Raw genomic sequence first — 25712 nt, forward strand, 5'->3', positions numbered from 1 at the left:
AGGCGGAAAGTGACCGCAGACCCAAGCCGTTTCCCTCCAGCGTCCCCAGACCTCCTCCCACTTTCCTCAGGTCCCCTTTTGGCTCTCCCCAGACCCCACCCTCCTCGGGCTGCTGGAGGAAGGGGATGAGGCCTGGGACCCCTGCTATGTTGCCACCTGCTCAGCACCCCTCCTTTCAGAGATGGAGGAATCCTTCCACCCTCAGCCTTGTCCCTCTCAGTATCCCCAGACCCCACTCCCCGCCTCCCTGCCCCTTTCCTTCCTCTGCCCCAGTGAGAGACACAGAGAAGATGGGTTGGGACAAGAAACATTTAATTAGGTGTCTGGGGGCTCAGCAAGGCCCCAGACCCATCATGCAGCCTCATGTACAGTGGGCATTGGGCCCGCCCCTGGGATATTGCTGGGGGGGCCTCATGGCAGCAAACAGGGCAGTGTGGCTTGAGACCCCGCTTTGCGGGGGAGAAGTGGGGCAGGGGCCTTTGGGTAGGAGGGTCTGTGTCTCTCCCACTGCATGGGAGGGTGTAACTGTGCCCAGGACGGGGGTGGCATGGGCTGGCACAATCAAGGGCATAAGAGGAGGATCTGAGCTTGGGGGAGGGAGGTTGGCACCGAGAAAAGCAGCCTGTATTAAGAGAGGGGTCCTCTCTGTGTATGCCCACCCACCCCATTTCCTGGTGGCCAAATAGAACATTCCACCTTCCTTGTCTGTCTTCCACCCGTCTTTTTCCCAGGGCTCTGTGTCCAGAACAAGGGAGCAGATAAAGCCAGCAAAGGGGCTCCTGCAGCACCTGCCCTGTCCCCTGCACAGCCTGGAGAGAAGTGGGAGAAAGGTCAGCCCAGAGGGTTGGACTCCTGGGGTGGCTGGGCAAAGCCTGGGACAGGAATTGACAGTCACAGGCTTCCCTGGCGGGTGGTTCCTGTATGACCAGGGGTCCTGACAGTGAAATGGGTTTGCTTTGACCAAGCATGGGCCAGGGTTTTGTTCTCAGTTGGGTTTCCGTGTGTCCAGGTAGCTCTTGGGTTTTCTTTTCTTTCTTTTTCTCTTTCTTTTTTTTTTTTTTTTTTTTTTTGAGCCAGAGTCTTGCTCTGTTGCCCAGGCTGGAGGGCAATGGCGCAATCTCGGCTCACTGAAACCTCCGCCTCCTGGGTTCAAGTGATTCTCTCTTGCCTCAGCCTCTGGAGTAGCTGGGATTACAGGCAGATCCGCATCATGCCTGGCTAATTTTTGTACCTTTAGTAGAGACGGGGTTTCACCATGTTGACCAGACTGGTCTTGAACTCCTGACCTCAGGTGATCCACCCACCTCAGCCTCCCAAAGTGTTGGGATTACAGACGTGAGCCTCCACACCCGGCCAGCTCTTGGGTTTTCTACTTGAAGGGACAGTCTCTGATTTGTCACACCTTCCAGGGACCTCAGCCTTCCCCTCCTCTGTCGGCCCAGGTTTCAAGTAATGGGAGCGATTCCTGCAAAACTTTCCTGAGAATTGACGGAATGACAGAGGTGGAGACCAGGAGGTAGACTCAGGACCTTCCTATGGCCCTGGGTCCCCTCCCCACCTAGGGTGGAGGGCCGAGGACACAAAAAGGCCTGCTCCCAAGACCCCACTTGCAAAGGAGCAGATGCACGGTCACACACACATAGACCCAAGAGAGGCTCTCTGGGGAGAGGGGTGTGCCAGGCATGCGCAGGGTGTGTTGGCAGGGGAAGGCTGGGAGAAGCAGCAAAGAAATTCCCCAGGAACCTTCCTCAGGGCTGGACTCAGCCCGGCAAGTGGACTGGGGTGCCTGGGAGCTGGGTGGACCTACCTGTAGCTTCCTCATTCCCTCCCACCCCACCCCATCCCTGCCAAGTCCCAGAGGATCAACCCACTCAGGGCACCCCACCCAAGAAATAAAATCTTCCTCAGTACAGAAGGCTCCTAAGCCACAGTAAGTGGCACTTAGGAGTGAGAAAGAGGGAGGAAGGGTATGGAGTGGACAAGGGGGCCTGATCCCCTTCCTGGCCAGAAGCAAGGTCCAGGCATGGGCGAGGATGGCATCTGGGCTCCCTTGGCTCCTCTCAGATCTCGGTCAGGGCGTCAACTGGCACCAGGCCCCGCTTCTTGCCACTGCTGACGCGGATGAAGCCGTCAGCATCCTTGCTTCTGCCCACGCCCACACAGATCTGAGCCAAAGAGACATGGAGCTGAGGCCTGGCATGGCCTGCAGCCTGGCCCTGAGTCCTGCCCATGGCCCCCAGGGGACCCACGCTGGGGGATGATGGGACCAGTGTCAGATGTGGATAGAGCCCTTTGCTGGAGTGATGGGACCAGATCCCACAAGTGTAGAGGCCTCAGCAGCAAGACCAGGACATCAGCAGATGCCAAGCAGTGCTTCAGGGCTGACCTTGGAGAGTACTGCCCTGCCTCACCCCCATCACAGAGCAGGTGGAGGGAAAAGGACTTGCCTCAAATTACACAAAAAGCCACAGCTAGCATTCAAACCTGAGCTTTAGACTCTGAATCCAGTGCTCCTGCTCTAACCGAAGCTCCCTCCAATGTCGTTCAGTCTCCTGTCTCTGTTGGTCACCAGCCCAAATTCCCCAACAGGGGCTGGCAGGAGGGCCCTGCAACGCTTTCTTTCTAACCCACTTTCCCCCCAGCTGCCAGGATCAGCCTCCTCCTATAGAACATTTGCCCCCACACTGCAGCCTGTCTCCGCCACCCACTCCCTCCCTCCGCCATAGGGCCTGGGCTGGGCCTCAGGCACTCACCTGGTTCTCCTTGAGGCTCATGTAACCCTGTTCCTTGTTCCCGGAGAAGGGTTGGCAGCAGCGCCAAACATTCTCGCCTGGCCTCACCCGCTGCACAAAATTAGCTGGGAAGAAGCCAACCCGGTCGCCGATCTTGCCCTGGGGATGAGGTTGGCAATGAGCACCCGCACCACACCCCACCCCTGCTGCCCACCACTGCTTTCTCAAGACCCGGTTCCCACTCAGCGCCAATGCCATCATCCTCCAGATCTGGGGCTCTCTGTATTCCAGCCCCCACCCACGTGCCTTCTGGGCCAGGAATGGCATGAGGTGAGCAGAGGGACAAGGCTGAGGCAAGGAGAGTCAAAACTGAGAGGACGTCCCAAGGGTTGGTCCTAGTTTTGGCTGGGACCAGTGGTTGGAGGAGAGGTTGTCTTCGGGGCCTGGAGAGAAGGTGGGGGCAGTGCCTATTGGGGGTGGGGGCTGCTGGGGTGCCTACCAGGGTCCCTCCACTCCCCACCCTGCCAAGTCACCTTCCACCAGTCCTCGTTAGAGTCATCCACCAGCATGATCCGATCTCCAGGCCTGGGGAGGACAGAGCTAGGGTCTCATTTGGAGCAGGGAGTCGTGCCCCTCCCTGTCCTAGCAGCCCCTGGGCACCTCCTGGGGACCTGCAGTCCTCAGCTGGGAGACAGGATTTTTTTTTTTTTTTTAAGATAGAGTCTCACTCTGTCGCCCAGGCTGGAGTGCACTGGCATGATCTTGGCTCACGGCAACCTCCGCCTCCCGGGTTCAAGCCATTCTCCTGCCTCAGTCTCCCGAGTAACTGGATTACAGGCACCTGCCACCATGCCCGGCTAATTTTTGTATTTTTAGTAGAGATGGGGTTTTACCATGTTGGCCAGGCTGGTCTTGGTCTCCTGACCTCAAGTGATCTGCCAGCCTCAGCCTCCCAAAGTGCTGGGATTACAGGCCTGAGCCACTGCGCCCCACTGGGAGAGGATTATTGATGCCCTCAGAGGACATTGTGTGACTACAGGTACAGCAGGCACTCTCTGGGCAGCCCAGGCAGAGGGCAGGAGACACGAGATTAGCATGAGTCACTCTTAGACCCTGGGCAGCTCCAGCTCCTGTTTGGGCTCAGCAGCCTCCAGCATGCAAGGAGAAGGTTCCTGAAAGCCCCCTCACACTGTGCTCCAAGGTCTAGGAGCACAGAGCTGCCCAGCGGGGCCAGGTCACAAAGGGGACTTACTGCAGAGCCAGATCATTGTTCTCCTGGGGCAGAAACTTGTAGAGTGCGACATAGGAGTACATGGGCCCCACATCCTTCCGCAGGGCGGCTTTGGGGGGCTGCAGGAGAATCTCAGGGTCGGTGACCGGAAAGCACCACCCTCACTCCCCCCACTCTCCACTCGCTCTGAGTGTGCTACCCTGGGGGCTGCGAGAGGACACAATGAGTCCTGGGTCAACGGCAGGGAGAAGTGAGGCCCTTGTACATGCTATGCTCACCCACCCCAAAGGGCACTGGGCCGGGCATGGAGAGGGGAGCCCCCTTCTGCCTGCTGTACCCTGAGGCTGCCTGCCTTTGAGACAGCAGAAATGGGTGCAATGGGCAGTGGGCTGGGGTGGGAGGGTAACTCCTCCTGCCCCCATGCCCTCTCATCCTGGCATTGCCCATCTCTGAGGATAAGTAAGGAAGCAGTGAATTCCCACGCACCATGCTCTTGCCCCCTATGAATCAATGACAAGGAGAAATTATACCCACTTCCCACCCTGGCCTTCCAGGCCAGTGCCCGTACAGGCTCACCTGCTGTCCAGGACTCTTCTCCTCTGGTCCTGGCCCTTCACTCTCTGCTGGGGCTGTGAATACTGGAGATGCTAGGGGCGGGAGACGGAGAGGGTGAGAGGCAGCAGGGAGCACCCTCCATTGCACCCCATTCCTGCCCCTGGTGCCCACTGCCACTCACCACTGTCGCCAGGCCCCTCCTCAGAGCTGCGGATGCTGCCTTCCCCATCCTCGGTCAGCTCATCCCGCTCACTCTAGGGACAGAGAGAGGAGAGGGCTCAGCCCCCAAGCCCACTGTCATGCTCAGACACCCCTCCACAAAAGACCCCCCTTTTTGCCCACCATACCAGGCTCCTTGTCGGGGACTCAGAGGTGCTGCTGAAACTGGAGCGGTTCATCAGTGCCAGGGAGGTGCCATAGCGCAGGGTCTCATAGACAGGGTCCACCTTCCCACTGGCCCCTGCGGAACATCCACCCTCAAGGCCTGGCTCTGCCCTGAAGCCCTATATCTCTAGTCCCAGCTCAGCATGCCCCAGCCTGAGCTCCCCAGCTGCCCCCTCACCTGTCCCTCCCAGGTCTTCCTCTTCCCAGAGATGGCTCCGGGTCTTCCCATGGTGCCCATGCAGAAACCTGGAGCATCCTTGACTCCTCGCTGTCCTCACTGCCTACAGCCACTCCACTGCCTAGTCCTCCCTCCCAGCATCCCTACAACCTGTCCACATGTCTCCATCACCATTGCTAGCAGTCTCATTTACATTACCACACTCTCTCGGCAACTGTTGTGGCCTTTCAACTGGTCTCCCTGCTTCCACTCCAGCCCCGCCAATCCACACAGCAGCCAGAACAGTTTTGTAGAAACACACAAATTGCCTTTAGAAGAAAGTCCAAAAGACTACCCTAAAATGGACCCCGAAGCCTCGTACCCATGGTCTCTTTTATTTTTTTTGAGATGGAGTCTCGCTCTGCTGCCCAGGCTGGAGTGCAGTGGGACGATCTCGGCTCACTGCAACCTCCACCTCCCAGGTTCAAGCAATTCTCCTGTCGGCTGGGATTACAGGCGCCTGCCACCACCCCTGGCTAATTTTTTTTTGCATTTTTAGTAGAGATGGGGTTCACCATGTTTGCCAGGCTAGCCTTGAACTCCTGACCTCAAGTGATCCGTCCTCCTTGGCCTCCCAAAGTGCTGAGATTACAGGCCTGAGCCACCGCGCCCAGTTGTACCCATGGTCTCTTTACAGCCCCGCTCCATCATCCTCCCTCAGCCCCAGCCACTTTGCCCTTTCTTTTTTTTTTCTTTTTCTTTTTCTTTCTTTCCTTTTTTTTTTTTTTTTTTTTTTTTTTTTTTTTTTTTGAGACACAGTCTTACTCTATTGCCCAGGCTGGAGTGCAGTGGCGCGATCTCCACTCACTGTAGCCTCTGTCTCCCGAGTTCAAGTGATTCTCCTGCCTCAGTCTCCTGAGTAGCTGGGATTACAGGTGCACGCCACCATGCCCAGCTAATTTTTGTATTTTTAGTAGAGACGGGGTTTCACCATGTTGGTCAGGCTGGTCTCAAACTCCTGACATTGTGATCCACCCACCTCGGCCTCCCAAAGTGCTGGGATTACAGGTGTGAGCCACCATGCTCTGCACTTTGCCCTTTCTTTAACTCCCTGTCCTTCCTTTCTCAGGCTTCCTTCTACCCCACACCAGTCTTTCCACATCCTAAATGGATGAACCCCTTGTGCCTCATCCTTCACATTTCTGGGAAGTCTTCCCTGATTTTGCAGATGAAGACAGCGAGCTTTTTCTTTTTCTTTTTTTTTTTTTTTTTTTGAGACGGAGTCTCACGCTGTTGCCCAGGCTGGAGTGCAGTGGCGCGATCTCGGCTCACTGCAAGCTCCGCCTCCCGGGTTCCCGCCATTCTCCTGCCTCAGCCTCCTGAGTAGCTGGGACTACAGGCGCCCGCCACCGCGCCCGGCTAAGTTTTTGTATTTTTAGTAGAGACGGGGTTTCACTGTGGTCTCGATCTCCTGACCTTGTGATCCGCCCGCCTCGGCCTCCCAAAGTGCTGGGATTACAGGCTTGAGCCACCGCGCCCGGCCTGAGCTTTTTCTTTTCTCTTAATTTAGAGACAGGGTCTCACCATGTTGCCTAGGCTGGACTGCAACTCCTGGGCTCAAGCAATCCTCCTGCCTCAGCCTCCCAAGTAGCTGGGATTACAGGAACGAGCCACCACACCCAGCTGTCAGCACACATTCTATGCTCTATTCTCTATCTCCCCCATTTAAGGCACTCATACTGATGGTGATTGATTGATGATTTGCATGACTGTCCGTTTCAGTCCTATCTCCTTTACTAGACAATAAATTCCACCTTCTTCACTACTGTGTCTCAGAGTCCAGCACTGTGCCTGGCATTTAGTACGTGCTTAATGAAGTGCTTGTTGAAGGAATGATGACTAAATGAATGAATGAACCCCAAATTCAGGACAGGAGCATCCAGAGAAGGGAAATGGTAGGAGAGCCAAGAACTGTCTGTGCCAACGTGACTCACGTACCCATCTCAGAAATGTTTATTTCTTTCTTTTTTTTTTTTTTTAAGATGGAGTCTCGCTCTGTAGCCCAGGCTGGAGTGCAGTGGCGTAATCTTGGCTCATTGCAACCTCCACCTCCTGGGTTCAAGCAATTCTCCTGCCTCAGCCTCCCGAGTAGCTGGGACCACAGATGCCCATCACCCCGCCCAGCTAATTTTTTGTATTTTTAGTAGAGATGGGGTTTCACCGTGTTGGCCAGGATGATCAGGGATGTTGATTTCTCATCACACCACAGTGGGAGCAGGGACAGCGGCCAGGGCAGTGACAGTGGCACTCACCAGTGGGTGGGGACTCTTTGCTTGTGGCACAGGCTGGTGGCGGCTCATGTACCAGGAGAGGGGAGCTGAAGTTGCGGCGGAAGGAGGTGGACTATGGCAAGAGAGGTCACAGAGGGTTTGAGGAGGTCATGGCCCATGGAGAACTTGGTCCTTCCCAAGCCCAGGGCCCACCCCACAGGAAGGAGCAGCCCCGAGGGAGACTCATTCCCCCATGTGACAGTACTGGCAGCACTCAGTTGTCCATCTCTGCTTGGGTCCCCGCTCACCGTCTTCCCTGGGCATTGCTGGTGGGAGATCTCCTCAGAGCACCAGAGGTGGACACTGACTTTGCACGTCTTACATCGCAAGCCCTGCTTGGAGTTTCCTAGAAAAAATTTGGGTTCAACAATTGAGGACACCCCCATGGGCAAAGGGCAAAGGAGGGGCACGTTATGGCACGAGGAGAGCAAGGGTTGGGCATTCTCGTGCCAGCATTGAGGCTCAGCACCTACCCCTCACACAGTTAGAGTATGAGGGAGCACGGAAGCCAGAGTCATTAGTAAATGCAGCAGTGACACTGAGTATAGCGCCACGCCTGGCGGTGCTCCTTTCTCCACCTGGGGTAAGAGGCACAGTTAGGGGTGGGTGCAATGGCTCACGCCTGTAATCCCAGCACTTTGGGAGGCTGAGGCGGATGGATTGCTTGAGCCCAGGGTTTGACCAGCCTGAGCAATATGGCACAACCCTATCTCTACAAATAAAATTTAAAATTAGCTGGGCGGCCGGGCGCGGTGGCTCAAGCCTGTAATCCCAGCACTTTGGGAGGCCGAGACGGGTGGATCACGAGGTCAGGAGATCGAGACCATCCTGGCTAACACGGTGAAACCCCGTCTCTACTAAAAAATACAAAAAACTAGCCGGGCGAGGTGGCGGGCGCCTGTAGTCCCAGCTACTCAGGAGGCTGAGGCAGGAGAATGGCATAAACCCGGGAGGTGGAGCTTGCAGTGAGCTGAGATCCGGCCACTGCACCCCAGCCTGGGCGACAGAGCAAGACTCCGTCTCAAAAAAAATAAAATAAAATAAAAAATAAAATTAGCTGGGCATGGTAGTATGTGCCTGTAGTCCCAGCTACTCCAGAGGCTGAGGCAGGAGGATCCCTTGAACCAGGGAGGTGGAGGTTGCGGTGAACCAAGATCGCGTCACTGCACTCCAGCCTGGGAGACAGAGCAAGACTCTGTCTCAAAAAAAAAATAAAAATAAAAATAAAAGAGGCACAGTTAGTATTGGGGCCCCTGAACAGCAAGAACCCAATAATATATTGGGCAGCAACATGGGCCCACTCCCCAGCACCCACGCCGTCCCCTCCCTTAGGCCGCCTCAGTGCCCAGGCACCTACCGACAATGAGCTGATGGCACAGCTCACAAGGGCTGGCTCGCTTGAAGACATGTTCCTGGAAGCTGTGCAGCCTCACTGGTTTGAGCGCTGCCAGGGGGCGTGGGACTGGGCATGGGGAGGGGGATGGGGTGGGCAGGCCCCTGTCCGAGGCTGTGGGTGGTGGGGAGGGAGGGGGCAGTGGGGTTGGAGGCGTCAGCAGCACCTCGGTGGGGCACTTGAGCTCAGAGCCCGAGCGAAGGAAGAAGTTCTCCACGCTCTTACTTCGGAGGATGGTCTTGAGGGAGAGGGAACGCTTGAATCGCTGGAGCTGAGAAGAAGAGGGAGCTGTGAGTGGGAGCCTAGAGGGGGCTGGCCACGGTGGGCTTCCCCTCAGGGTGTCTCTGGAGGTAGGGGCGGCAGCAGCAGCAGCATGGGGGCTAAGGGCCGAGCGAAATGAAACAGGGAGAGAGAGGCTCCCCAGGTCCTGACAATGCTTCGCAATCTCAGGTGCCACAAGAGCCCGGTGGGTGACCTCCGCGGAGAAAGGAGTTCTGGCCGGGCAATCAAGAGTGGTGGGGACTGTGGCAGACTGGATGGCCAGGGAGTAACTGCAGACCTCCTCAAGCCAATTAAGGCTTGTCTATAAGGCCAGCCCAGTGTTGCCAGGTTTTCTAATTTTTCAAAAGAAATATAGACTTTTATGTGAAATTGGATAGAAACAAGTTTAAGAGGTTTAGTTCCATTTTTCCTTGAAGAAATGGTAGTATACTATATTTCCTGTGCCTTGTTTTTTTTCATAAACAGTAAATCTTGGAAATCATTCCATACCCATACATAAAAAGATTCATCATTCTTTTTTATAGCTACAAAGTATTTTGTTGCATGGGTGTACCATTTACTCAAGTTTAAAAAAAAAAATAGGCGTGGTGTGGTGGCTCCTGCCTATAATCTCAACACTCTGGGAGGCTGAGGCCGGAGGGAATCCCTTGAGCCAAGGAGTTGGAGACCAGCCTGGGCAACATAGTATCCACCTGTGTTCTCGAACAGGCTGGTGGGGGTGAGGAGTGGTCGTCCCAGACCCTCATCCTTGGAACTGATTCTCCCCCGAGAATGTCTCTCTAGCCCTCCCCTCCCATTGATTCATCACCTCACAGCCCTTAGTTCAGGCCCTTATGCCCCAGCCTGCTTCAAGGCCACAGCCTCCCCTCCCGCCCCCTGCTTCCACCTGCCCTCCATACAGCTGTTGCGGGGTGATGCCTTCCTGGCTCCTCAGGACAGCGTCCAAGGCTCTCGCCCCAGCCGTGAGGCTCTCCTTGCAACTTAGCCAAACCTATCCTTCCAACCTGTGCCTTTACAGCCCAGAAATGAGGATTCTCGAACTCATGCATGCTTTTATGCCTCTGAGCTTTTGACATGTTTGTCCTCTTCTCTGCCTCACTCAGTCCATACCCTCTTTATCCTGCCAATGTGCTTCCACTGGCCCTTCCTCCTCCGGGAAACTGTCTTCTGCAGGAATTCTGCCTCATGACCCACTCCCTCCGCTGGTGTCCGCTGCATCCGGCCCAACGTCCACCACAGCCTCCGCTCAGGTGATGCTTGTTATTTTTCTCACTCCCCCAGGAGATTGTGAGCCCCTTGAGGATGGGCACAGTTGCTGGCTTCAAATCCCCACGCAGGCTCTCAGCACATAGTAGGTGCTCAGTCAGCGGCCTTTGGTGAATACATAAGGCAGCTGCTGGACTCTCCATGGACCCTGCGTTCTGGAGGGCAGGGTCGATTCTGCAGTGAGGCCAGAGCTATCTCCACCTCTCACTCAAACACACCCTACTGAGTCTTCCCAGAGAGAGGTCTGGAAACCTCTTGACCCAGAGCCTTGGCCGTCTGTCTCCCTTCCCGTTGAGGGCCGCCTTACGCCTGCCCACTCCTTTCTACCAGAGACAGAAACAGGGGCCAGCAGCCTGGCTCCAGGCAGAGGGACTTGGCCAGGGTTCCCAGCTGGTATGCTGGGCAGCCTGTGTGCCATGGCTGCCTGCCTGGCCACCCTGCCAAGGGGATGGAAGTGGTGGCCCCTCCAGCCTCCGGGAGGCCAGCAGGCAGCAAGACAGAGGGGGAAGCAGAGGGGATGTTTGGGCACAAGGCAGGCTCTGGTGTGCCAGCTGGGAGGCCAAAGCCCTGGGGTGTCTGGCACACTGAAGTGCTCAATGCCTTCCAAACCCAGCTTCCTGGATAGCACTGTGGGCTTCTTTGTGTATCTATGAGAAGCAAGGCTCCAGGCCCCAGATGCCTGGGCCTTGGAGCAGAGGTGGAAGGCTGGAGAGACAATTAATGAGAACACAAAACCCAGCCCAGGTCAGGCTCTGGGCCAGCCAGGGCTGAGTGTGGCTCTGGGGGCTCAGATGGGCCCCTAGAGGCAGGTGAACCATCCACTGTTCTGTCCAGGGACCTCAGGCACGGAGCACACAGGGTCACTGGAGGATGTGCTGGGGCTGGGGGCAAAACTAAACCTGCTACCTGAAGGAAAATCACCTCACTTCTTCTCTCTGAGCCTCAGTTTCCCCACCTCCAAGAGGGAAGACTAGATACTCTTTTTTTTTTTGGATGGAGTCTCACTCTGTCACCCAGGCTGGAGTGCAATGGTATGATCTCCGCTCACTGCAAACTCCGCCTCCCAGGTTCAAGCCATTCTCTTGCCTCAGCCTCCCCAGTAGTTGGGACTACAGGCGCGTGCTGCCATACCCAACTAATTTTTTATTTTTAGTAGAGATGGGGTTTCACCATGTTGGCCAGGCTGGTCTCAAACTCCTGACCTCACGTGATCTGCCCACCTTGGCCTCCCAAAGTGCTGGGATTACAGGCGTGAGCCCCTGTGCCAGACCGGGAAGACTAGATACTCTCTTTATTTTTTTTATTTTTTTGAGATGGAGTCTCGCTCTGTTGCCTACACTGGAGTGCAGTGGCGCAGTTTCGGCTCCCTGTAACCTCCACTTCCCAGGTTCAAGCGATTCTCCTGCCTCAGCCTCCCAAGTAACTGGGATTACAGGCACCTGTCACCATACCCGGCTAATTTTTTGTATTTTTATTAGTAGAGATGGGGTTTCACCATATTGGCCAGGCTGGTCTTGAACTCCTGACCTCGTGATCCACCCATCTCAGCCTCCCAAAGTGCTGGGATTACAGGCATGAGCCACTGTGCCGGCCAAGACGAGATACTCTCTAAGCAATACAAGGCTCTAGGTCCAAATATCCCCAGAAACTTACAACTCTGAGGGGCTGTTGTGGTCAGAACACTGGAATTGAGCTAGCACTTTATATGCAGCATCTCATTAATCCTGATGCTGCCCTTGGAGGTAGTGATAATTACTGTCCCACTTTTCAGATGAGGAACTGAGGCTCATAAGGGTTCAATTACCTACCCAGGAGTCCTCAGCTGGTAAACAGCAGAGCCAGGACTTGAACCGGCAGCTCCGGCTGCTGAGCCCAAAGCACCAGGAGCATCCTGCTGCACTGGGCCCTGCCTGGGCCCTCACCCTCGCCTCTCAGCTGTGCCAGGAGCTTGTCCATCAGGTCAATCAGAGTTTAGGGTGAGAAGGGACCTGGAAGACTGGTCACCTAGAGCAGACCCCAACTTATCACCCTGAGATGCCCTGGCCACGTCCCCTCTCAAGAGTTGGTCACCTCTTGTGATGGGAAGCAAGTATTCTCTTGGGACAGTCATTCCATCTTTGGGCAGCTCCAATCGCTGGAAAGTGCTTCCCTATATAGAGCTGAAACCTGCCTCCCGGGGATTTTCGCCTATCAGCCCTGTTCCTCCCTTGGCTCCAGAAAGGGCTACTTTCTCTCATACACTTCAGCCCTTCAAATATTTGAAGACATCATCTATCATGTTCCCCCCATCCCCAGGCACTTGTTTCCATAGTAATCATCATTTGAGGAGGTTCCAAGTCTCCCTACCCTTCAGGCTGTATCCTTTCCTGGTGCCCCCTGGTCTCAGTGCCAAGAGCCACCTCTGCTGGGTACCAGAGGCCTCTGGAACAGAATGTTCCAGGGTACCAGGGCAGCCCCGACTCTGCCGGCCGATTCCCTGGCTTGGCTGTGAGCCCCAGATCCCGGGGGTGGGGGGCGGTGGAGAAGCGGGAAGGAATGACATGCCACCTGGGGTGGCTGGCAAATGGCAGACTGTGGCTACAGGTCTGGGTTGGGGCATCTCTGCCAAATGACTTGATGCCTGCCCACTCCAGAGACGTCTGGCTTGGCTACCCAAACCACATTTTGGCTTAGCCAGGCCAGGTGTTCCTGCTCCTGGGCCTCCTCATTCCTGGAGAGGACCTTTTCCCACCTCTTCCCCCCACTATATTTTTGGTGCCCTCACTTCCCTGGGACCCATTCTCTGGGACCCATGGGGAGAAGCTGACATGTACCTTGGCAAGTGGGCCTGCCTGGTCACTCTTCCCTCCCAATGCACCCAGAGTTTGTCCAGCTTGGAGCCTGGACCACCGCGTCTGTTCTTCTGAACCCCCTCCCAGAGACAGGGCCGGGCCTGCCTGTTTCCTCCCCATCTCCCCATACTCTGGACGGCCCCTTATTTCCTCAATTCCCCACAGCATCTCCTGAAAGGGCATGAGGCATCTGGCAGTGGGTGGTGGCGGACATGGTGCAAGCTGACTCAGAGCAGAGATGGCATGGGGTGGTCCTCCCAGGGGTGGCAACAAAGGGTGATGGGCAGGCCCTATGTGGTAAGAAGGGATGGAGACCAAGAGAGGAGGACTCACTAGGAGGGTTGTTGAGTGGCTTGGGTGCAGGGCTGATTCAGCCTGGGGGCAAGCAGGAGGCTGGCCAGTGATTCCCAGGGGGCAACAACACTGATGAATGCGGCTGGAATGTTGGCATCACTGCCTAATGGGCACTGGCCCCCTCTGTTGTACCTGCCTCACACTGAGCTGGGTGGGCAGCACCCAACCGCACTGTCTTCCATCTCCTCCACCCACACAGTCTGGAGACAGGAGCTTCTTTGGGCCAGGCTGAGGTGTGGGATGGAAGAAGGCTAGCAGGGGTCCTGAGTTCTCTCTCTGCCCACCTCTGCCCTGCTGAATACCCCCAACCTGACCCACAGCCCAGTCTGTGTTAGTGCAGAATCCTTCACAAGTGTGATGTATACGGGAGGGGCGGAGGGCCAGGGCTCCAGCTGGCCTGGCACAGAGGGGCCCGATCAGAGGTGTAACCCCTCCTCTCCCCTGGTCCTTGGATCTCCAAGCTCAGACCCAGAGGTGACAACATTGGAGGGTCCTGACCTGGGAAGACGGAGAGGTGCAGATCTGCAGGCCTTGACCGCCCCTCCCCACACAGCTGAGCAGGCGGCTTCCTGGAGTACTGAGGCAGCACCACCCCGCACTCCTGCCCACCTTCCAGAGCTCCCACAGAGGGGGCTGGAGAGGACAGGCCTCCGTGTGGGAAACAGAGCAGGGCCTGGGAAGGCCCCCAGTGCCCTGGAGGCAAGCAGGGGGACTGTGTATGTCTTCCCAGGGTGACTAGAGGGCAACCGAGGTCAGGGGTATTGGACTTAGGTGAGGTTCAGCTCCCAGACCCTCTGCTTGACAGAAGTTGTCACAAATATTCCAAGCAATATCCTCCCACCCAAACATCTTAGTCCTTTCCCAGGAGGGACTGAGACTCGGCTCTCTAAAGGGGAGACAGCTGTGGCCTGACAGACCAAAGTCTCATTTTTAGAAGGGGGCAAGAGAGGGTCAGGTGTGCATGTGAAGACTTGAACATGGAGACCCGCTGGGTCCCCTGGTGTAGGATGGGGGCTCCCTGGGGTGCCTCTGCCAGAGTCCACCCTGACCCTACGGCCTCCTCCTCCCGATCACTCCCTTGATGACCTTGACCTTGAATTAACCTCAGCTCCTGCGGGATGGTCAAGATGGAAGAAGGAGGAAGGGGGACAGTGGGAAGAAGCCCAGAGAGCGAGCCATGCCTCCAGAGCCCAGGCTCCCATCATTTCTGGTCCTCACTGTCCCCTTTCGCCTCTGGAGAACAGGAGCAGGATGGGAACAAAATACCGGGGAAAGGGGGAGGGAAGAGGTCTTGGCCTGAAGTCTGGGAGGGGGCAGGGCGCGCCCTTGGCACAGCCCTTTCTGCCCCATCCCCAGACCCGCTCAGGTTACTCCCGCAGAAACAGAACTTCTCGCGGGCCAGTCGCCAGCACCTAGAACTTGGGAAGGGAGCAGACGGATTAGAGGTGGGGGGAGTGCTGAGTGTGAGCGGCGGCCTCCCCCCCCCCCACTACTTTCAGCGCCAGGAGTCTGGGCTCCGCCCGCCTTCGCGGGGAGTAATTTATTCACGGTGACTCCCGCAGGAGTAACAATCATCCATAATTAGGGTTAATGATGACATTCATTAATTACAATTACTTCTGTTTCTGCTTCTACCCGCTCCCCCTCCCCTGGTCCCGCTCCCGTGGTGGGGAGTGGGGCTGCCTGTCTTTCTGGTCTGGAGCCACAACCGCAGGCCCCCGTCCCCGCCGGTGACCGACGGCTGGCGCTGCCGCAGGCCCCCGCGCGGACTCCGCAGCTGCGCACCCCCGGCCGCGGCCTCGCTTCCCCGAGCCCAACCGGGCTAGGAGCGGGGAATGCAGGACTGCGGAGGGGCAGGGAGGGACACGCTGAGACGCGGAGATAAACACCAGGAGGCGCCGGGAGAGACGGGGAAAGACGCACACAGAGACACCAAGACACAGACACGCAGGTTGTAGAGACAAATTCAGAGACACCAGCGAGGACAGAGGCGCGGACTGAGCCCGGGACTGGGACCCGGCGGCCGATGGAGGGTGCGCCTCGCACGCACAGCCGGGCGCGTACCCCGCCCGCACCGCTCCACGCGCGCCCTCCGGCCTCGCTGCGCCCATCTCTCCAACGAAGACCAGTGGCCGCCTCCCCGGAAGGTCGCGATGGCGCGCGCGGGCGTGCGGTGCTGGTGTGATTGGGGGGTCTTCGTGGCCCTTCGTCGCCAACCCACTCCTCCCCCCGGGAGCGGCGCAGAGCCTCAGTGGTCACGCCGGCCTCGCGACCGCGACCCTCGGACGCCCGGGCCCACAGGAGGACCCCGCCAGGAAGAGCGCGCCCGGGTCCGGGGCGCACGGGGCGGGGACAGGCCTCGCGCCCCCCAAGTTACCTTGGTTTCCTGGAGGGCTGAGACGGTCCCTGGGGGACTGTGAGTGGCCGCGTCATCCGGTTCGTTCTCCTTCTCGCTCATCTCGGTCATGGTTCGGGGAGAGGGGAGGAGAGGGTGCCGAGATCCGACGGCAGGCCCGCCGCGGGCAGGCTGCGGGTGGCGGGCGTTTCCGGGACTCCGAAGCCCTTCTCCAGAGGCTGCCCCCAGTTAGCCTCGGGCACCGCAGCCCCCAACCCGCGGGCTCAGGCGGAGAAAGTTGCCGGGGTGGCGGGCGAGGCGAGGCGACCACGCCGAGCCGCAGGAGCGGGACGACCCCGGGCGCGAGGACCGAGGGTCTGCAGAGGATGCTGCTCGCTGCGCGGGGAGGAGGGAAGTGGGGTGGCGGGGATGAGCCGAGGGAGGGAGCCAAGGAGCTGTCCGTGTCCGGCCGGTTCCGCCGTCCTCTGCGCCCGCCCCCCATCCCTCCCCTCCCCCGCCGGACCCAGCCCGGCACCCGGCGGCCCCTCCGCCCAGTCCTCGCCGCCCAACTTTGATTTAGGAGGTCGCCTGGTCCCGCCCCCTGCCCTCCGCCGCTCCCCCGCGCCGCCCTGCAAATCAGGCTCTCAGCTATTGGCTGCCGCGGTGGCCAGGAGGGCGAGCTAGGCGGAGTCTTGGGGGGCTCGACACGATGGGGCGGGGCTTGGCGGGGAAAGAAGCGGAGGAGGGAGTTTCACACTGAAAAACCCGGGATGGAGGGGCGTGATCAGATTGAGGGAAGCTTGGGGAGATCATAGTAGAGTCTGGATGGGTTGCAGGGATTAGAAATAGGTTGGGGCCGCAGCAAGATAGCTGAGAGTGAGATCGAAGTTAGGACTTCCTGAGAGCGAAGATTGATAGATGCCAGAGGTTGGTGAAGAAAGAATGGGGACCCATCTGTGCCATTAATTAGATGCCTCTATACCCTGAAAAGGCTCTCTCCAAATATACACACCTGGACTATGGTGTATGTGTCAAAGGCCAGGCCGGACAATTCCTCCTTGTGATGGAAAGCAGGATGGCTCTATCTCCTTCCAGTCTTGGTGTCTGAACTTCAGCAGAGATGGGGTCTCAGTCCTCACACCCAAAGTCCCCAAACTTCTCTAAGACACGTTCCCCTCCTAAAGATCCTACCACAACTGGAGTTAGATCAGGGGATAATACGGAGAGGTGGGGGAAGAGGTCCTCACCCTCCAAGATGCCCCTCTCTCCACCTGCTCTGACAATAATAACCTTCTTCTTCTTTTTTTTTTAATCTTTTATTTAGAGACAGGGTCTCACTCTTTTACCCAGGCTGGAGTGCAGTGGTGTAATCATAACTCACTGCAGTCTCAAACTCCTGGGCTCAAGCAATCCTCCCACCTCAGCCTCTTTAGTTGCTGGGACCACAGGTGTAAGCCACCATGCCTGGCTAATTTTTAAATTTTTTTGGTAGAGACAGAGTGACACAGGATGATCTCCAACTCCTGGGCTCAAGTGATCTTCCCACTTTGACCTCCCAACGTGTTGGGATTACAGGCATGAGCCACTGCACCCATTCAAGATATTTCAATATTTCTTCTTCTCCTCCTTCTCCTTCTCTTCTTCTTCTTCTTCTTTTTTTTTTTTTTTAGACAGGATCTTGCTCTATTGCCCAGGCTGTAGTGCAGTGGCTTGATCACACTTCACTGTAGCCTGGACCTCCTGGGCTCAACCCTCCCAAGTAGCTGGGACCACAGGCACATGCCACTGCATCCTGCTAATTTTACATTGTTTTTTGTAGAGATGGAGTCTCACTATGTTGCCCAGACTAGTCTTAAACTCCTAGGCTCAAGTGATCCTCCTGCCTCAGCCTCCCAAAATGCTGGGATTACAGGTGTGAACCACCACACCTGACCAAGATCCCTCTACTAATGCATGTTGATTATGTGGGACCCATTTTCCCAGGTCCCCGTCCTTCATCTCCAGCCCCCTTTTCTTCTGCCCCTTCTGGCTCTGACCAGCAGATCTGGCTTCTCTTGGTCTGCCCAAGAAAAGGGAGATGCACGGGTGGCTGAGAGGACCTTTCCCTGGTGTGGGTGGAGAGACTTCTGGGTTTAAGTCTCCCTTCTCCTCTGCTGTGGGTGGTAAGATTGTGGGTACGGGGGTGCCACATGGGGGGCCTGGGGTGCTGAAGGGGGCCCTTATGCTAGCCTGGAAGTCGAGGGGTGGGGTGAACACCTCCCCTCCAGCCCCACCCCCACACCATGCACACAGTCATTCATAGGATCTCTACCCTCCCAAGCATGAGCTCACCACTGGAGCCCTACTCAGGTTACCATGTCCAGGAATAGAGATTTATTTGCCAGTGGCAGAAGTAGGACAAGGGCACCGTGAGGGTTCATGGTTGTAGGGGCTCTGACTTCGAGATTTCCTAAGGAAGGTGGAATGGAGCCTGAGCGCCATCAAATCATTCTCCCCGAAGGCCTGTTCATGGCCAACCTTCTCCCATCCCCCACTGGACTGTCCTTCTCCCTCCTGCCCAGCCCAGGCCAGTCTAGCCTCCCCTCCCAGGGCAGCTCAGACGTTGGGATGCTTGCAGCACTGAGACAGGGACATCAGGCCCTCCACTTATCCTGAGGGCCTTCTTCTGCGTTTGGAGATCTTCTGGGGGAGATGCCCCCGTCTCCTCCCAAAGAGCAGGGGCTTTGGGTTCCTTAGCGTCCAGTGCCGCTATGGTCACTAATTAAGCGTGTGACCTTGGGCAGATAACGCAATCTTTTAGAGCCTTGTTTTTTTTGTTGTTGTTGTTTGTTTGTTTGTTTTGAGACGGAGTCTAGCTTTTGTTACCCTGGCTGGAGTGCAGTGGCAGGACCTCGGCTCACTGCAACCTCCACTTCCTTGTTCAAGCAATTCTCATGCCTCAGTCTCCCGAGTAGGTGGGATTACAGGCGCCCACCACTATGCCCCGCTAATTTTTTGTATTTTTAGTAGAGACAGGTTTCACCATGTTGGCCAGGCTGGTCTGGAACTCCTGACCTCAGGTGATCCACCTGCCTCGCCCTCCCAAAGTGCTGGGATTACAGGCGTGAGCCACCGCGTCAGGCCTACAGCCTTGGTTTCTTCATCTGAAAAACAGTAGTTGTGCCTACCCCACTGCTAGAATGAATGAGATGATAGTACAGAGTGGCACTTAGCCCAGACAAGACAGGAAAGTTTTATTAAAAAAAAAAAAAAGTTTTTATTTTGGTAGAGATGGGATCTCACTTTGTTGGCCCAGCCTCATTTTGCACTCCTGACCTCAAGCCATCTTCCTGCCTTGGCCTCCCTGATAAAGTCCTGGGATTACAGACAGGCACATGTCACCACGTCTAGTCAAGGAAAGTCTATTATTTTTCTTTCCCTCTTTTCTTCTGGGAAATTTGTCCCTTCCCGTGCTTTCTCTGAGGCAGACAGAAGAAAACTGCTTCCTTCTCTCACTCTCCTTGGCCATTTGGAGCCTGGTATTCTGTGGGGGAACCAACGCAGAAGTGGTGATTCCTGGACAAAGAGATGTTAACTAGATACAGAGAAGAATTCCCAGGGGAACCTGTAGTGCTGGCAACCGAGGAAGCCAGGGCAGTTGGAGGACTGCGGGGCCCATCTAGTCTGGACATCAGAAGGCTGAGGTGGGGCGAGCATGGCGGAGGCAGGGGGCTGGATGCCATGACCTTTGGATGTCCTTCCTGGCCTGCTGCCTTTGTGTTTCAGAGCGGTCTCTCCTGAACTAAGTCTGAGTCATTGCTCTTAGTACTGACAACTCCCACTGCAGCAGATCAGAGACGAGGCAGAAGCAGCCTCTCCTGGGAAGGAAGGAGCACTGCCCCATCTCAGATTCGGAGGGCAGAAGTGAGGGGCAGGCAGAATGAGGGCCAGGTGCTGCTGGGGGATGAATGGCAGCCACACTCTGGGAGGGCTCTCTCAGAAGTGGCAATAGAACTACTAGGGTGCGTCTTGTTGGGAAAGTGGGCAGCGGACTCTTGGGAGCCCTGGGACAGGGATGACTTCAAATCTGCATGCAGCACAATGTCTAGCACATGAAAAGAGACCAGTCCTCAGCCCAGCTCTGCCTTTTGCTTCCTGTTTTGTGACCTTGGGCAGAGAGCTATCTCTAAAGGCACTTGAGTTTCCTTCTTGTCAGACTGGCAGAATTGGTTAGATTACTTTGAAATGAGGAGTTGGATTAAAATGAGGGCAATAATGATGTATCTCTTAGCACTCTTGAGGATTAAATGAGTTAATATACGTAAAGAGATGGACAGGTTGGGCGCGGTGGCTCATGCCTGTAATCCCAGCACTTTGGGAGGCCAAGGCGGGTGGATCACCTGAGGTCAGGAGTTCGAGACCAGCCTGGCCAATACGGCAAAACCCCGTCTCTACTAAAAATACAAAAATTAGCCAGATGGGGTGGTGGGCGCCTGTAATCCCAGCTACTCGAGAGGCTGAGGCAGGAGAATTGCTTGAACTTGGGAGGTGGAGGTTGCAGTGAGCCGAGATTGCGCCACTGCACTCCAACCTGGGTAACGAGAGTGAAATTCAATCTCAAAAAATAAAAAGTAAAAAAATAAAGAGATGGACAGAATGAGTGCACAGTAAATGGATATTATTTTATTCATTTATTTATTCTGAGACAAGGTCTTACACTGCTGCCCAGGCTGGAGTGCAGTAGCGTAATCATGGCTCACTGCAGCCTCTACCTCCCTGGCTCAAGTGATCCTTCCACCTCAGCCTCCCAAGTAGCTGGATCTACAGGCATGTTCCACTGAACTCAGCCTGTTAATTCTTATGTTATTATTAGTTACTATTAATTACTACTAATTATTGTTAATAGTAATATTATTATTGGGGATTTTTAGCCTTGGACTTGTGAGTGAGCTTCAGGGAGTTCATGAACGCCTTGAAGCTGTGTAAAATTACGGAGGATAATAAACATTTTCTGGGGAGAGTTGAGCTTTCAGCTGCTCTTCAGGGCATCTGAGATCCCCAAAAGATTAAGAGCCACTGGCCTATATTACCCCCAGGGACCCTCCTCTCTGAGTGGCTGAGAGTCTCTGATGTGAGGAATTGCTTCTCCTCCCATGGTGATGATCCTTGCATCAACACCTCCAGTCCAAGCCCTTTGCATTTGTGGCCTGTGCCTCATGGGTCACCCAGGACGGAAAACATGAGTGACTGGCCTTTCCTTGCAGCTTTAGAATCAGGATGCCCAGTGTGGAGGCGCCCAACGTGGTTGGGAGCTGAGTCTGGGTTCCTGTCTCCCAGCTGGGGAAGGGAAGGGGGTCCAAGCCCAGCAGGGCCAGGGATGCAGAGACCACAGTGAGAGGCCTGGCCTTGCCCCAGTGTCCCCTGCCTCCCCCCACCAGCCCACCTGGGGGCCCGAGAGGCAGATACCACTCTAATGAGCTAAGGCTCATGGCAGGCAGCGGTAATTATGATTTTATGGAAATACAGAAGGCTCTTACGCAAGTGCCTGACATACTTCCCGGCTGTGGCATCTGGGACAGCCAGGTCCCCAGGGGCTGCAGAAGGCCCCCCCCACACCCCCTGCTGCCTCCAGTCCCTGGAGCTTGGGACACTGGCATGGAGCCACCCTCCCACTGCCCGTGGCACTGTCCCTAGCGGGCCCTGGGTGAGCTGTTCCCGCGCTCTGTGCCCCAGGACTCCTGGAGGGAACAACACGGGCTCTGTGTATGCAATCCCTCACGCCCTCCCTCCTGCCGCCCCCTCTCCCCACCACAAAGCCAGGATCTCTGGGAGAGCTGTTCTTATGCGAGGGGATAATGAGGTTATAGCTGTTTCCTTTTCCTCAATGAAGAAAACCCCTCTCTCCAGGATCACGTCCTCTTCTGTTTCTTTTCTTCCTGAGGCTGGAGACACCGGGCTGACAGCAGCCATGGTGGGGTAGGGGTGGGGCGTCCTAGCCCTTGGCTGCCCCTCCCCAGCCCTGTGCCAGTTTGTCTACACTGAGCCCCCACCCCTGTGCTTCCAACAGTGTCCTGAAGCCACTGCTCCTGTCCTCTAGTCTAGTCCCCCTACCCACCCACAAAGCATCTGTTACCAAGGTAACAGCAAGAGCATTACTTTGGGGTAAGCAAAGGGGTGGAGCCCTGCGGAGGAGGGAATGGTTGAGGGTTAGAATTTTGGAGAGATGAGCACTGTGGACCTCTGAATTCTTCAGGGAGGATCGTTTGCTGGAGAGGAGGCCCTGCGCAGGCTGGGGAAGGGCTGTGGCCGAGAGCGTATGGAAAGGAGGGAGGATGAAATCTGGTCGCAGCTAGATGGGATGTTAGTGGTGAGGGTGCCCATGCCTTACTGTGTGGGACAAGCGTGAGTGTGGTGATGCCCAGGAGACTTCGAGGCAGAGAGGATGAGCCTGCCTTTAACTCCTCCCTCGGGGTTAACGCCTGGGGAGAGATCCTGTGGCGGGGGAGTCTAGACCCAGCTGAAGCAGCCTGGTGACCTGTGGCTGGCCTGGGCCCACACTGCCCCCTGCAGACTGCACAGAAAGCAGCACCGGGGCAGCCCAGGGTGTTCAGGCCGGGCCTTCAAGTGTCTGCACTGGAGAACATCTAAACCATGAGGTCCTACCAAGTGCATGGAATGGTCCTGGGCACCGGGGGCACCTAGTACCTGCATTCGAGGCCCTTCTGTAGGTTCTGACCCAGAGAGGGGTAATACAGAAGGCCACATCAAGCTGAGCTAACGGGGGCCATCGAGTGGACTGGAAGGCAGAGGGGACCAGAATATCCTAGGCAGAGGGAACAGCCTAGGCAAAGGCATGGAGGTGTGAAACAGAACAGCCGGTTCCGGAGCTACTGGAAAGCCCAGAGAGAGAGGTGGTGAGTGCCAAAGGCAGGAAAAAGTGAATAAACGGCCTTGAATGCTGGCTCAGGAAGCTGATTTTCTCTGCACAAAGGGGCTTCTCAAACCCACTCACTGGAGCCCTGCAGAGCAATTCAGAGATACCATGGGTGGCGGGGCGGGGAGGGGGTAGCAGGCAAAGTGGTTCACTCCAAGCTTGAGAGGGATTTAAAGACATGGCTCTATTTTAAACATTGGTGCAAGCCTTGCATTTGACTCCAAGAATATCTGTGTTAGTTTTCCTACCAAAAATACGATTTTTAGCACTAACCATTGTGTGCCATGGATAGCCTGGAATATGACCCATAGTTACCCAGGGACGCCACAGCCCAGCTTGAGGATGGCACTGAAGGTAACAGGTGGCCATGGAGTGTTCTCCAAGGAGGAGAAATTGGGTCATTCCTGTGTCTTAGGGAAGTCTCGCTGGCTCCTGGGCAGCATACTAGACACAGAGGACCAAGCAGTGGACTCCTAGTATCCTTCTGGTGATCAAGGCTTCACAATGAAAATAGACAGGAAGAGTCACCTCCCCTGGCCCAATATTTGTTTTTAAAAGGCTGGGCATGGGGGCTTATGCCTGTAGCACTTTGGGAGGCCGAAGTAGGAGGATCACTTGAGACCAGGAGTTTGAGACTAGACTGGGCAACATAGTGAGACCCCATCTGTACAAAAAAATTTTGTAGGGCCGGGTGCGGTGGCTCACACCTGTAATCCTATCACTTTGGGAGGCCAAGGCTGGTGGATCACGAGGTCAGGAGTTCGAGACCAGCTTGGCCAATATGGTGAAATCCCGTCTCTACTAAAAATATAAAAAATTAGCCTGGAGTGGTGGCACGTGCCTGTAATCCTAGCTACTCAGGAGGCTGAGGAAGGAGAATCGTTTGGACTCGGGAAGTGGAGGTTGCAGTGAGCCGAAATCACGTCACTATACTCCAGCCTGGGTGACAGAGTGAGACTCCGTCTCAAAAAAAAAAAAAAAAAAAAAAATTATAATTAGCCAGGCATGGTGGCTCCAGCATATAGTCCCAGCTACTTGGGAGTCTGAGGTAGGAGGATTGCTTGAGTGAGGGAGGTTGAGGCTTCTGTGAGCCATGATCGCACCATTACACTCCAACCTAGGAGACAAAGTGAGACCCTGTCTCAAAGAAAAATAAATAAAAACCCACACATATGTATCCTGAAGAGTCGGGCATAGAGTAGTGATTGAGAGCAGGGACAAGCCGGGCGTGGTGGCTTACACCTGTAATCCCAGCACTTTGGGAGGCCGAGGCGGACAGATCACGAGATCAGGAGATCAAGACCATCCTGGCTAACACAGTGAAACCCCATCTCTACTAAAAATACAAAAAATTAGCTAGGCGTGGTGGCGGGTGCCTGTAGTCCCAGCTACTCGGGAGGCTGAGGCAGGAGAATGGCGTGAACACGGGAGGTGGATGTTGCAGTGAGCCGAGATCGCGCCACTGCACTCCAGCCTGGGCAACAGAGAGAGATGCCATCTCAAAAAAAAAAAAAAAAAATATGCAGAGACTGTGACTGAGATGCCCTGGGTTCAAATCCTAGCTCTGTTTCCTCCTAGCTGTGTGAGCCTGGGTTAGCTACCTAACCTCTCTGAGTCTCAGTTTTCCCATCTATAGAATGGGGATCAGTAATAGAGTAACAGAAAAAAAAATAGTATATACTACGTAAGAAAGTTTGAAAAGCACTCTGAAGTCACACTGAGCACTGAAGAACAGCCTACTAAAGAAACAGACCCGGCCTGGCACAGTGGCTCACACCTGTAATCCCAGCACGTTGGGAGGCCGAGGCAGGCAGATCACCTGAGGACAGGAGTTTGAGACCAGCCTGACCAACATGGTGAAACCCCATCTCTACTAAAAATACAAAAATTAGCTGAGCATGGTGGCAGGTGCCTATAATCCCAGCTACTGGGGAGCCTGAGGCAGGAGAATTGCTTGAACCTGAGATCATGCTACTGCACTCCAGCCTGCGCAATAGAGTGAGACTTCGTCTCAAAAAAAAAAAAAAAAAAAAAAGAAACAGGCCTTTGGCTGGGTATAGCGGCTCATGCCTGTAATCCCAGCACCTGTACTTTGGGAGGCCAAGGCAGGTGGATCACCTAAGGTCAGGAGTTCAAGACCAGCCTGACCAACATAGTGAATACCTGTCTCTACTAAAAATACAAAAATTATCCAGGCGTGGTGGCAGGCGCCTGTATTCCCAGCTACTCAGGAAGCTGAGGCATGAGAATTGCTTGAACCCAGAAGGTGGAGGGTGCAGTGAGCTGAGACCACGCCACTGCACTCTAGCCTGGGCAACAGAGCAAACTCTGTCTCAAAAACAAACAAATAAAAAAGAAACAGACCTTCTATACTTAGAAGTTTTATACAAATAGACCTATATCATTAAGTGTTAAATAAATAAAACTTTGATATATTAGGCCCTTGGGGAAACAATGGAGAAAAGGGGAATATTTATTGAGGGCTCAATTAGTGTCTCTACTTCTGGGGTAAAAGCTCTCATCATCCCCCTTATGCAGTTGCAACAAGAGGCTCAGACAGGTTAAGTCACTTGCCCAAGGCCACACTGCTGTGTCTGAACTCTCAGAGTCCATCTCAAGAAACATGCTCTGGTTGGGTGCGGTGGCTCATGCCTCTAATCCCAGCACTTTGGGAGGCCAAGGCGGGCAGATCACCTGAGGTTAGGAGTTCAGGACCAGCCTGGCCAACATGATGAAACCCTGTACCTACTAAAATTACAAAACTTAGCTGGGCTTCGTCCATGCGCCTGTAATCCCAGCTACTCCGGAGACTGAGGCACAAGAATCACTTGAACCCGGGAGGTGGAGGTTGTTGTGAGCTGAGATCACGCCACTGCACTCCAGCTTGGGTGACAGAGTGAGACTTGGTCTCAAAAAAAAAAAAAAAAAAAGAAGAAGAAGGAGGAGGAG

The 25712-nt window shown here is 55.3% G+C and overlaps 1 protein-coding gene across 3 annotated transcripts; it reads right to left on the reverse strand.

Moving 5' to 3' along the window:
• Nucleotides 1-295: 295 nt before the first annotated feature.
• Nucleotides 296-16424, reverse strand: LOC105472258 (SH3 and cysteine rich domain 2). Of its 3 annotated transcripts, XR_981502.3 has the most exons (12): nt 15893-16352; nt 8747-9053; nt 7638-7735; nt 7372-7462; nt 4866-4978; nt 4700-4772; nt 4540-4610; nt 3985-4082; nt 3266-3332; nt 2754-2891; nt 1305-2165; nt 296-809 (listed from the first exon to the last, which is right to left on the reverse strand). XR_981502.3 is itself a non-coding variant. In XM_011725339.3 (11 exons), the coding sequence occupies exons 1-11, from the start codon at nt 15980-15982 to the stop codon at nt 2061-2063; spliced, it is 1236 nt and encodes a 411-aa protein (XP_011723641.1). In that variant the 5' UTR covers nt 15983-16424; the 3' UTR covers nt 296-2060. The 3 variants fall into 3 exon arrangements, 2 of the variants coding, with proteins under 2 accessions (XP_011723641.1, XP_070939162.1); XM_011725339.3 differs by having other exon boundaries at nt 296-2165; nt 3266-3317; nt 15893-16424; XM_071083061.1 differs by having other exon boundaries at nt 296-2165.
• Between the last annotated feature and the right edge of the window lie 9288 nt (nt 16425-25712).

The sequence above is a fragment of the Macaca nemestrina genome, chromosome 17 (assembly GCF_043159975.1).
Source record: "Macaca nemestrina isolate mMacNem1 chromosome 17, mMacNem.hap1, whole genome shotgun sequence".
NCBI lineage: Eukaryota > Metazoa > Chordata > Mammalia > Primates > Cercopithecidae > Macaca > Macaca nemestrina.